Consider the following 13,473-nt stretch of genomic DNA (forward strand, 5'->3'; position numbering starts at 1 on the left):
TTTTGTTAAAGCCAATTTCGATTACCTGAATCAAGTTTGCCTTTATTAAACCGTTTAACTGTTTTTAGAGGAGTTCGAAGTTCATTCAATTTTTATTAACGAAAGCGAATGTTTAGAAAAAAAAAATCTTTAAAAGTCCTTAAGTTTTGTGATGAAGGTCCATTCTATTTTATTTTCTAGTGTATAATTTGTTTCCTCTCAGATTAAAAAAAAATAAAACTGCAACATAAAGTTGTTTACAGTCTGGTGATATAAAAAGTGATCAAATAAAATAGAACAATTCTTTTGGAGACTTCTGAGGAGATGTATACAGGGTTCACTTTCACCCAGCCAACTACATTTTATTTATTTTTTTATATAAAAGTTTAGAAAAGATTAAAAAATGTTTGAGATACTACTGCATCTTTCTTTTCTTATGGTACACTTTACTGGAATTCTGGCTGTTTTCTTATCAGCATAAATAAATGCCAAGGCTTCAAACCAGATCAAGCTTTTGCATACAGGTAAACAATTTAATAATTACAAAAAAAAAAAAAAAAGAACAGCGGTGTGTTTAAAAGATAAATAAAATCAATACTAATATAATAGCATACAGTTCAGTAGACTTGCAATATAACAAACTTGCAAGGAGATACATTCTACACCTTGTGTTTCTATCACTCACATAATTCGTGACAAAGACAGCACTGTAAAATGTTCAGTACCTAAACTTTGGTTGTATCCAATATTGGACAACAGTTTACAAAGCACATTGTCCAAGACACCGTAAGCACAGGCAATGCGTGGGGGGTTATCTTTTCAGTGTGCTCTTTCCAACTGTGCCTGCCTAAAGCTGCTGCAGCCGGTTACTCAAATCTGGGGTGCTGGCTCCTTAGCTAATATTGTTTGGCTCAGATTTTTAGCACAAAGATCACACCCAAGCAATCTGATTTGATACATGTTAGTTAATATATTTATTTCCCACAGGACGCTGAGGTAAAAAAAGGTATTGGCTTGTCAAGCTCAACTTTTCGCTTTGAACACAAATTCCAATTTCTTCACCTCAAACGATGGTCAATTGTGCATATATAATGCAGGTCAATTACTTTATTGTTATTATAGAGTATGTTAGACTGTGTGTACTATGGAAATACCCATATATTAAACATTACTGTATTACACGTTGGAATAAGGTAAATATTTAAAATAAATATTTCCCAGTGTCCAGTAGTTATTATTTATTTCTTAGCAGACACCCTTATCCAGGGTGACTTACAGTCGTAAACAAATACATTTCAAGTAGTGCCTGTCTATAGACACATGTATCATTTTGACAACATAATCATCATTTTTTCATGAATACAATATTTGATACAACTGTTTAGTGGTGTTCAGCTATTCATACAGTAGTAGTTTGAAATCAACAGGTGCTGTACAATGGGCAAAACAAATTGCTGAAAAGAAAAATACAAACTAAAGTTTACTATATAACAGAATAGTAGGAATTCCTCTGTGTGATTATGCATAGTTGGAACCTCCATTTGGATCATCACATTGTATAATCTTCATTATCGCCCTAATGGATCGATAACCAAAGCTTTAAAAAAAATAGTCCTTTCTCTTATTAGCATTAGAACAACATTACTGATATCCCCCTCGTTCTTGTTTTTTTGCTTGAATTCACCTTTAATTTGTGATTTCCCAAGAATCACACTATTTTAAACTGCAACTTCCTGGTAACCTTTCACTTGCTGTCTGCCAGACCAAGGAAGTGGAGTTGTGGTACTTTTAAGCAGCAATTAAAAGTATACAAAAAGTGTAATGCTTGAAACACATCCCTAATTAAAAAAAACAAACTATCAAATATGTTCAGCCCGACAATAGCGGATGATGTAAGGCTAATAAGAGAATAGGTTTTAATGCCTTGGCCATCATGCCTTTCAAACAGAAGCAGTGGTATACAGTTCTAAAGTGTCTTGAATGACAGATTTTCCTATGTAAACCGAAGGCTGATAGCACCATTTAATAAACTCAGATACATCTCATCAATCACTACTTCCCAGGGTGCTGCAAACATCTCCAACACGACAGAGGGGGGTGGGGTGGGGGTTTTTTACAGACACAAATACAGTCCAAATACCAACACCCTGATAGTAAAGAAATGAAAGAAAGAAAGAATAGAACCAAACTAGTCCCAGACCACCACCAGTTAATACAGCACAAATGCACTGCAATACTGCTGACCAGCTCATGCTGAAAATGGCAGGTCCCGTTTCATTGTTTGGTGCTGTTGAAAAAGCCAGAATACGTTTTGTTTTTGTTTTTTAAACTAGCTCTCACTCAGAAGGAACACAAAGATACCAGAAATAGGTCTGTCTTTGTTATTTTCCTTAAAAAAACCCACAATTTCACAACAAAACGCATAGTTACTTTAACCCAGGACCTTCCACTGTAATCACAGTATCTACACAACCATGGGTAACGAATGGCACCTACATGAGGGATCCATGAATTCAATTAAAATAAATTATAACCCAAAACCCAAGTCTGAACCTCATACTCTCTCAAAGAAGAACTTAGCATGGGTCTGAAAATCTGAGAAGCGTGTGTAATTCTCTTCTTGTCTTGAGTCACTTTGTAGAATTGTGTGTTTCAGACATCACATCCCGGTGACTAAGATGCCCCCCCGGTGGCCTCATTACAGCTCTGAGTCCATTAGCCTTTTCCCCCTGATACACGACATAAGAAATACCATATTGGCGCTACGATTAAAAGACTTGGAGCAAAATGTAATATTTCTTACATCCACAAGGGGCAGAGTGATGCACAGGGGCAAGTAAATAGGTCCACTCTGGTGTACCAGCTGAGCATGTAGACATGAGTCCCAGAAGAGGTGTCAGATATGCTTCAAGCTAAAAGTTACCAAGATGTGATGACAAACATAGTACATCTAAGCAACACATAGAATACATTAAGAGAACAACCCCATGCCCACACCAAGCAGCTCTTAAACATACTCGGTAACATTATGGCTTGTTTGTTTTTAAAATGCATTCTGTATAAAAGAAGGTAATGAAATAATAATGAACTTAATTCCATGAGCTTCTATCAGTGGCAGATACCCTTACAAGCAGCACCAAGCTGAAGACGACATTCAGCTATTACTTACATTATTATTATTATTATTATTATTATTATTATTATTATTGTATAGTTTGATCGTCTATTCGTTTTAGCACCAAGTTTCCAGAATAGCCCTTACAGAATACATAAAAAAAGAAACTCAATTTCTTAACTCATTTACAAGTATAAGAGCACCCTACCTACCAAACTAATATTTAAACAGTTATTTCTATATCACCGGAGGGATATTTTCCATGCCACTTCAAATAGTAATATGCTGTAGTAGTTTTTACCCAGCTTAAAAATGCAGAAACCGCAATCTCAACTAAAATAGAAGCAATATGTTTTGTTTATGCCCTTTTAAATATATTAAAATATCTACTGTATAACTCAAACTCCTGCAGGCTATTTTAACATGGGATTCAAAACGGGTGGATCTTGAACTCTTGTTTGTATTATTAGTGAAACTGATTTGGTCCCTAAACAAAGTAAAATGATTTATTTTGTACACTGGCATCAGTAGCTTATGACTTGGCACAGCAACTTCCAGTGAAACACACTTCTATTTAGTTTGATTTTGGAAGCCCACGCTATTCAGTAGTACACACAAAAAGAATATCATATCTAGTAGGCTTGTTCTCCTTACTGACTTGCATTTGCTTCTGCTTCAGAAAGCTGTCTCTCAAAGGAAAACTATGCAGGGGTTTAAAACCCCTTTCCTTACCTCTTACTGTCATCAGCAACATCATCATCAATGAGTTTTGGTCCACTTATATCAATATTAAATTGGTATATGCAGATTTGTTTTCATGATGTTGCGACTTCCTTTGTCAGACACTCGCCACAACCCTAACCTTAAAGAATTGTACTCTCACCTTCTCTGAGACCTGTTTAACTTAAGGTTTCTAATAGTCCTTAAAAAACATTACAGTTTTATGAATAGGGCCCAGTGTTGCTAGTGCCAATAAGAGGAAAGAAAATGTATTAAAAAAGGTATGAGATTAAAGGCTGTTGTACTGGCATGCAACTCACCCAAACCTTCACCTTAATCCAACTGACAGCATTAGAAACACAACCAATGAACAAAACTACTGCAGACGTCTACTGTAAAAAAAACTTACAGAAAGAAAGTAATCTGATCAAAATTCCTCTTGCTGGCAGGACAAGTTAAGAAGTCTTTTTTGGTTACAGTATGGCTGCATGTCATCTTAGTATCAAAGCTCATGTCAGAAAAGCCCAAAACCTTAAAACAAAAATATGATTTTTTTAGGACATGCAAAAGTAAAGTTCACATAAGTCAGGTGGCCAAGCATAAAAAACAAAAACAAAACAAAACTGGTAGATTTTCTTTTATAAGCCGAAATGTGTAAATGCTCATGCTCAAAGCGGCGGTGTTAACATCTGGCCAATACAAAAGGCAGCGGGTAAAAGGGGAGCAGGGAAAGTGTAACACACCAAAAGCCATGCACCGTAGGGAGTAGAGCTTGATGGGTACTGAATGGTGCAATCACGAACCTGCTACATAGAGGCGTGCAGTGCCCTCGTCCATGTCAAACATGTTGGAGCCTGTGCACACATAGAGGCCTGCATCCTCTGGCTGTACATTGTGGATAGTCAAGATGCCGTTGAAGTCCATAGCCCGGTCCGGAAGCTTGCCATTGTTCTGTCGGGTCCAGACCAGAGTATAAGCTGGAGACTGTTGAAAAGGACACACGTTAATACTGGAAACACTTGTCAAACCCCACACCAATCCCAAGATATTAAAACTCGTTCTGGGATTGGAATAACTCCAACACCACCTGATGTCTTGTTTAGATTTACTTTGAATATCATTTACATTTTTTGGAATAATTTCGTACCTGTTCAATATCCTTTTATTATGAGTATTTCGTATCATTCTGTATTTCAGTTTTTGCTAAGATCATTATTTACCAAGCTTACAAACTAATGGTCTGCTTCTGAAAAGCCTCCTAAAAGCTGGATTTCTGACGTGCTTTTAGAAATGGCAGCTCGTGGTGTGCAACTATAAGTTCTGTCCCCTGTGCAACTGTGACAATTAGTAAATTGAAAATCTCTAGAGAAAATCAATTCAAGAAAACACAGCTCCACAGCCCTAATGGTTATTTTTCAAACAACTTCACCTCAGCTTTTAGGAGTCTTTTCAGAAGCAGACCCACAGTCTGGTAAATAATAATCTAAGCAGAAACAATAGAAAACAATAGGGGGCACACCTAGCAGGATAATAACCAATTAAGAAATGTATATGATTAACCACTCCATAGCAAGCGGAACAGGAGCTCATCACAAATGACACGCACAGTGATCAAACCCCAAACAAAATGTAATCTTCAGTAGCATCGTGGCACTTCCACTATACTCTGTCGCCAGTGTTTTTAATCCTTTGTGAATCCTTTTTTTTTCTTCGTACCAAAAATATACCTGTATATTGAACCCAACATAAGCAGATTCACAAACACTTCCCCTGAACCTGGCAGGCACTATGTTTCAGAGCCCTGTGGATATGCTGTGGCCCACGTGCCAGCCCTGGTACTCCGAATACCCACCTTGCTCCGAGCAGTGCAGATGAAGCTGACAGTAGACCCAGGGCTCACACTCTGCTCTTTGGGTTCCTCTACTGTCACTTCAATGGCTTTGGAGGGAGCAGCTGTTCAAAAGAGATGAGAACCATCAATATTACAAAGTATCTGGCTGTTCACGGCTCTTCTCTCGATACTGTGAAAAAAGCACCTGGCAACTTTCAGACATCTTTCCCTGGCAACTATACAAGCAACTCATTTTAAAGCAAAACAGCTCCAATCAAGACTGTTCAAACTTTGTGTGCTGAACTATTCACATAGGCAAAACTGCTTAAAGCAGTCACAAGTCCCATGAAATATTTGCCTGACAGTTTTTCCTGGGCTTTAGGGATTACACACAAGTTACCAACATTGCTCTATACAGATATGAATACAGTATTATGAGTACAAGTTTATTTATTGGACCCCACTTTGAGGGTGTGAGTCAATTATCCCAAAAAATCCATTTCAGCAGACCATCCATTCCCTCTAGTCAAGTTACTCAGAGTACTGTCTGTGAAAAATCTTCCTTTACAAATATCTATGCGACGTGCCACGAAGACATTGCCTTTAGTAGCATTTAAACCATCAGAGGCTTGAACCTATGAACAAAGTAGAAGACATGACAGCATTGCTACAGCTGTAAAACTCACCAGTCACTATGATCTCAGCTCGGCTGGTGTTGGCATTGCGCAGATCCCTACAGGTACAGACGTAGACCCCGGCATCATTCGGCTGAATACGGGAGAAATGCAGCTCTTTACCTGGGGAAAGAGAAAGGCACTGGTCAGGAGATGGGTCTGCTTCTAGACTGACCTAGGAGGAACATGCAAGCTTATGTTTACAGTAGTCAATGTTGTCTAATTATATCCTCAGATAAAACTAGTGTATAAGAAACGTGGCTTTTACTTCAGAATAGGAATATACAGCAATGTGCAAATGTATTAGAGCACCTCAAGATTAGTCATTTACGTACCTACCTGCATGAAAACCACTGGGGGAGAGAATTTCACTTTTCAGTCAGTAAATCAGTGATATAGAAACAACAGACACGGGTGTGAAAACGTCAGACCACTGTGCTTTAATTAGGCATCTTAAAAAACTTCTAAAAAGTCTCATGCATCTTACCATTTGTGGCTACATATTCCTTTTTTCTTACTATTTTAAATGAATTGCATGTGTGGCCAACTTAAAGTCATCAATTAAATCATACTATCACTAATGTCCCTACTCTGACAATTAACCAAGATTATCAGTTCCAGTGGTTTGATTTCATATGCACAACAAAATCAAAACAGAATCAATGGAGTGTGCTAATACATTTGCACATAACTGTATGAGTTTTTTTGTTATGAATGATATATACATACTGATATATACGATTACCTAATAAAGAAATCAATACCTGAAAATAAATATATTTTTAAATGCAACTTTCATTAAAGCAATTGATTTAAATAGAGAACAAATAATGATGCAGCACCCCAACACTACTGGTAAACTCTCAGGTTACCCACCCTTATGTGGTGACGTTATTTGTCTAGATCATCCCCCAAAATGGAGAAAATTAGACCAAAAGGTCACCAAAATGGGCACTCTCACCAGCATGTGGGGCAGGAGCGCCAGAGCTACTCTTTTGCATTCAAAGTACAGAAACCCCCCCCCCCCCCCCCTAGAACGTGGTCCACTTGAGCTAGTTGCTGATCTGTTTTGTAGCAGTGTTTGCATCTTTACCGTCTCGCTGTGTGTGAGCGCTGCTTGGCAAGGCACGCCCATCTGTTCTCGTCCAATAGAAGTAATGGGGCGGAGTTCCAGTGACCTGGCATCGCAGGGTGACATCACTGTCCTGGGAGACGACTGTCCTCTCCGGATACACCTGGACTACCAGGGGCGAGGGGTCTAAAGGAAACCAATACATTTACCTGTACTGTACCACCTGTAAAAACCTTTCATCTCTAACGTGACTATATGCAGTAACCTAAAAATGCAAACCAAAATAAATACTTGAAAGCAAAACTAGAACACACACTGTACATGTCTGTCCTCTCCTGCAGACTATAAAGTAGACTCTTCAAGCTTTAACAAGGGAGTTTTTGCATTTTACAAGCAGGCAAAATTGTTGACACATGGATGTTCAATCATCAAAATGGGCACGACATACTTGGTTGACACTATATGTAGGACCCAAACTAAAGTATGGATACTCCTAGCATTGCAACTCACACAACACACCCAAATCAGAGGGCTGAACAGAAATCTCCAATTCCATTACTGATTAACACAGGGCTTCCCAAACCCGGTCCTCGGGACCCAGTGTCTTCTGGTTTTCATTCCAACTGAGGTCTCAGTTACTTAACTGAGCCCTTAATTGAACTGATCATTTGCTTAATTTGACCTTTTTTAATTGTTCTCAGCTCTTAAAGTTGCAGATTTCAAAGTTAACTACAGCATTTTATAAGTAACTTGAAATCTGCAACTTTTTAGGAACTGAGAACAATTAAACACGGTCGAATTAAGAAAATGATTAGTTCAAGTAAGGGTTTAGTTAAGTAACTGAGAGCTCAGCTGGAATGACAGTGGGGTCCCTGGGAGCTCTGGATAAAGATATCCCCTGCTAAGGATAACATTGTATAAAGGGACACTCTCCTGTGGTGTCATTAACATGAATACCATGTTCAATAACATTTTGTAACATTATCAAGAATTACTAAAAGAAACTTAAAACAAATGTTCAAGCAGAACTTACTGAATGGGCGACACTTTGTCCCTTCGAGAGGTTTACCCACGTACCCAGTAGCGCATCTGGAGAGGACAAGAACATCATATAGTTTAGCATAGTATAGTATAGTTGTTGCCCTGCATTTTCAATACTTATTTTTGAGGATCGAACAAAATACCTCAATAAAATAACTTCCATTTTAAGAGTAAAGTTTTATATTAAAGCCTTACAATTTTCTTATTTGTGCAACATGTTGCCATTGCTCAGCTACATAATGCGATAACTTTCAAATTTACTCCTGACACAGGTGAAACAGTCATCAGTGTGGCTGGGCAGAGATATAGGAGAGAAGCCTAATAGCAGTCATATCTAACACCAGCCTCGTCTGTCCAGAAAGACATGTAATAAAAAAGGAGTGTTCCACAGTTAAAGACCTTATTGTAATACCAAATACAGGAGAATTTTACATTTGGGGGTTATCACCCTAAAACTAGGCACCTATTAATCTGAAAACGATTCACTGCAATTTGCAACAAGCCCTACCGTTCACAGTACTGCCCAGTGAAACCAGGCTGACAGGCAGTGCATCTGTACCCAGACCCCTGACTCTCACAGGTAGGGGAGAACCTAGCAAAGACAGAAAAGACATGTAGCGTGAATCAAACTAAAACACTGGCTATAAACAACACCGCTTCAGGGACCTTGTCTTTATAACCAGACCTTTCATTCATTTAGGGTTCACCCGAGTACTCCAGCTCTCCCCTAGTAAAAGCTTGCGGTTGTCTTTTAAGAGCACAAGATTCCTCAGACTTGGTTGCAAACAGACAGATTTGCTTGAGATCTATCTGCATTCAGTCACATAGTAGAGCATGCAAACTTTAAGGAAATAAAGACAACATGTCAATTTAATTATTCTGATAGTTAACCAGAAGGCTGTATTTTTTTCACAGATCTCACGACTGTATAGAGCTGCACGGTTTCTTTAAAATGTCTTCAATGAAAGAGACACCAGCTGCATCAAAGATGGGAAACATTTCTAATAAAGAAAGATCACTCTGCCAATACAAGGGGACATTTCACATCTGTTGTTGTTTTTACATTTATTTATATTTTTATTTTGTTTGACGATTCACTGATGGTGAAAATACTGTAGAACGTAGTAAAAGGTGGAAATAAACAAAATATTCTACAATTTAGCATTTACTGTTTTTCAGGTAAGCATTTAAATATTTAGGAATATTTGTTGTATAATAACTAGAGAAAATTATCAATTTTGAATGTGACAACACTATTTTTCTGCTTTAATAAATATTATGTTTAAATCGTGAAATATCTTGAATTACCTATTTTTAGACAGTGAAATGGCTGAATAAGCCATTTTATACCATGAAAAAAATACAATCCTAAACATAAGACTATCTTGTAATATTTACTTAGGCGAGTTGAATTCATTTTTGGCTCATTAAAAAGCACCCTGAAAGGAGCTCATAGCACTGTGAGGGGAAGCTGGGACTGTGCCTGACTGCAGCCTCAGTGATGGCGGCATGATTGAAGTACTTACTGGCTCTCTGGATCCGGCAGCGGGCACGCACAACGCTGGCAGTCCTCTGGAGTCCCGGCTGTCGGGTCGCCATAGAAACCAGAAGCGCACTGTTCACACATCTGCCCAAATGTGTTGTGCAGACAGCTCTGTTACCAGAGACAGAGATATTTACTTAAAAAAAAACACACAACGGTTCCAAGCAAATAACTTTTTACATTTAAAACACTGAAAGGTTTGGGATTTAATTGGATGGCATTAAAAAGCTATGTCATGGAAGCTAACTATCCACTTACAGAATGCATTAATATAATTCTGCTTGACTAGGCATATTAGCAGACGTCGACCTAAATAGCATACAATGACACCCACTGGGAACAGCACATCGCATCCCTTTTGTTGTGAACCCATTGGAGAACACAGTGAAAATCTTTTGATCAGGACTGTATACCTTCATCACACAAAGCAGTTGATTCAATAAAGCTGTAGGGTTTGTATTGAAGAACAGCACACAATGTAATTCTTGATTACAATACACGACTGGAATAAATTAAATCAGTGATTCTATGAAGTGTTTTTCACTACAAAAAAAATCTAAGAAATTTGAAATCTTGTGGCATAACAAAGCTTGACAACAGCATTGGAAAACCAGAAATGATACAAGACCCCGAACACACCAGTAGCAGCAGTAGAAACCCAAGCTAGCTCCCTACCGTACAAACACCGGTCTCTGGGTGGCAGGAGTCAGAGTGTCCATTGCAATCACAGAGCTCACAGTGTCCCAGGTACAGGCCTCCTCCAGTCCTGGTGTAGCCCGGAGCACAATCCTACAGGCAAACCAAGTATTAAAACAGCAGGCACCTTGGGTTCTGTATAAACACTAGCGTTTAGAACCCATATTATTAACTCTCATAGCAGAACACATTTCCTTAGTGTACTGCTGTTGATATTTTGTTTTACAGGCTGCACATAGGAAACTATCTATGGTTTCAGGTGGGTTCTTATAAAACACCTAATTGAAGTCTTCTACTTGCAATGCTGTTTCTTATTTCCTAGTTATTGATCTTCAGTACTATATTCCTACTGTTGAAGTATTTAATGTATACTGTAGTTTTTATGATGCATTGAGACTGGCTAAGGGATGTTCTTGCTTGATCAGTTATCCAACAAGTAACTCTCACTTGACTAGGTTTTGAAGTGAATATTTGCTTGAGGTTTTCTTGAAGTCTCTTTAAAAACGTGAATTAAAGATGTATTGTATGTGTACTGTTTTCATAAAAGGTCTACACATTCTGAGAAATAATAATACAAAGAAAACCAAAAAACAAGACAGAATAGCCTAGTGTTTATGCCATTTACTGTAGCCAGAACCACCCGTTTCTGGTAGGTTTGTAAGTGTGGGGTTCTGCATAGAGTAGCCTCTGTTGAATACTGCTGTCCAAAACCTAGCACTACACATCATTTAAGTCGTTTTAAAATGCACTGCGAAAGAGAGACAGTACGAGTTTCCCACGGCTAGATGTACTGATGCACGACTAATGAATAAGCTGTTCATTCTCTGCATGTCCAAACAGCTGTTTCAAGTCTAAATGGGAAGCTACGATTTGTAGTCCCGAGGGAGGTTTGTTAAACTGTGGACAGGGCAGGGGTGGTGGGTTATCCCGACTCTAGTGACTGCAGATTAAAACTCCCACTAACATTATCAACATTCCCTTGATAACAGGAAACAGTTCCCTGGAAGGCTAAACAGCGTTACAGAACCAGTGACTAATATCAGAATAAAAAAGATGCTGCTGCTTCCTGGTACACTTCGTATGTCAGGAAACTCACTCAAGTGGTCTGGCTGCAATCAGACCATGTGATCTACAGTACAAGTACCAGGATGTTGCAGTTTATCTATGCCGTTGTATCTGAAATATCAACTGAATTAAAGTGAAAAAAAACAGAACCAAAGATACTCAATTAAAGGGTAATAATATTGTTAATAAAGCCAATAATAGGCTAGCACTCCTTTAACCTTAAAATGTGGTGGTGTCTCACCTGGCAGGACAGCCCCTGGTAGCCAGGCGGGCAGCCACACTGCTCCACTTCCAGGGCCTGGGGCAAGCTGGTGGGAGTGGGCACGGCCACCTCCATGCTGACCCCCGAGATGCTGGTGGAGAGCATGTCAGTGGAGTAGGAGGCTCGGACCAGGATCTCATCCAGGTCAGCCAGGACCATCATCAGGTGTTCACGGGTCGCCTGCATTCCGTCCGGACGCTTCCAGTATTGCTGCTCTCACGAGAAAGAGGGGAGCGTTAGAGCTGCAACCATCCCTCAATCACTGGGGTTCCTTAATTATTATTCATTCAGATTCAATTCAGAAAGGCCCGTGACAAAGCAGGGTTGTACGTATCAGGGTGGCGGTGATCAAGCGGAATTTGGTATAGGCATGATATCAGAGTGATTATTGCTGATGCATCTTCTTGTTTAGATTGACTGTGCAATTTCTGTTTCACTCTTCACATCCTGGTGTCAAGTTAAAAAGCGCTCCTGTGTTCTTTATAGCACTGTCATAGTTGCCTTCTTTCTAAGTTTCCCTATCCCCCTGCAATACTCTTCTCCCAGTGCATATAAGAAATGCCACATTTTTTGTAAGTGATATTTCTTTGCAGGAGGACAGGTTACAGATAGCCACATGTGTTAAAATAAGGTACTTTCTGCAGTTTTCTATACCTTGATACGTCCCGTGTGTCACGCGTCTGTCACAAGCGATGTCATCTCATGAAATCTCACAAAGAGTGTAGTCATGAACTACTCTCAAAGTGTTTAACTTTGACATCTATACACAGGATAAGATGCAGCAGGGATTTTTCATACATAATGTATAATAAAAAGAGGGGTTAGCACTTTTTCTTGGTACAGAGCTCAATTTGAATGATCAAGAAACCTGTGGTGGGAATGGGGTATTCAAGGCAAATGACAATTTGGGTTTTTAAGGGGGAGCATGTTATTTGAATACAGCACAAGGATATGACTTCCATCTTAAGAGGCAAGTTTCACCACATATATGTATTTATTTTTTCTGGGTACTATTTTTTGGTATATCCGTTCTTCAGCAACAGTCACATTGCAAATGTAAAGTTTTAAATATCAAGGTGCAGGATATATATTTGTACACAGAGTGTGACACATTGTCAAATTTAGATAAATGCTGTTGCCGGTTACCTCTCTGAAAATGACTTCAAAGGTCTTCCTCTCCCGGGGTCTCAGCTGTTCAGGGTGGTAGGACACCAGAGTGATGTCATTACCCTAGAAAACAAATCCAGCACAAGGGTTAGACATCCCACACACAACTACAGCTTTCATAGCTCAGCATACTGTATAGCCACAGAGCCGGGATAAGGACGCTTACTCATATTCGCTATTTAAAGTTATAATTGCTCTCTATTAGAGCCTTGTATGTTCACCTCAACGTGATGCATAATAGACAGCAAAAATTATATATGGCAAAACTATACAAAAGCACGGGGCTTGACAAAGTGCTGTGTCTGGCA

At 38.9% G+C, this 13,473-nt stretch overlaps 1 protein-coding gene across 9 annotated transcripts in view; it reads right to left on the reverse strand.

The window, feature by feature from the left end:
• LOC117963733 (basement membrane-specific heparan sulfate proteoglycan core protein-like) overlaps positions 1 to 13,473 on the reverse strand; it is a 207,080-nt gene that overhangs the window by 75,981 nt on the left and 117,626 nt on the right. For all 9 annotated transcript variants that reach the window (XM_058993409.1, XM_058993408.1, XM_058993406.1 and 6 more), the window contains 10 exons: positions 13,145 to 13,228; positions 11,978 to 12,208; positions 10,651 to 10,764; positions 9,959 to 10,086; positions 8,941 to 9,024; positions 8,425 to 8,480; positions 7,413 to 7,577; positions 6,332 to 6,442; positions 5,667 to 5,767; positions 4,618 to 4,798 (listed from right to left, as the gene is read on the reverse strand). In XM_058993409.1, the coding sequence (XP_058849392.1) occupies positions 4,618 to 4,798; positions 5,667 to 5,767; positions 6,332 to 6,442; positions 7,413 to 7,577; positions 8,425 to 8,480; positions 8,941 to 9,024; positions 9,959 to 10,086; positions 10,651 to 10,764; positions 11,978 to 12,208; positions 13,145 to 13,228 (1,255 nt within the window). The remainder of the gene's footprint in view (positions 1 to 4,617; positions 4,799 to 5,666; positions 5,768 to 6,331; positions 6,443 to 7,412; positions 7,578 to 8,424; positions 8,481 to 8,940; positions 9,025 to 9,958; positions 10,087 to 10,650; positions 10,765 to 11,977; positions 12,209 to 13,144; positions 13,229 to 13,473) is intronic.

Source organism: Acipenser ruthenus, chromosome 20 (genome assembly GCF_902713425.1).
Source record: "Acipenser ruthenus chromosome 20, fAciRut3.2 maternal haplotype, whole genome shotgun sequence".
In the NCBI taxonomy this organism is placed as follows: domain Eukaryota; kingdom Metazoa; phylum Chordata; class Actinopteri; order Acipenseriformes; family Acipenseridae; genus Acipenser; species Acipenser ruthenus.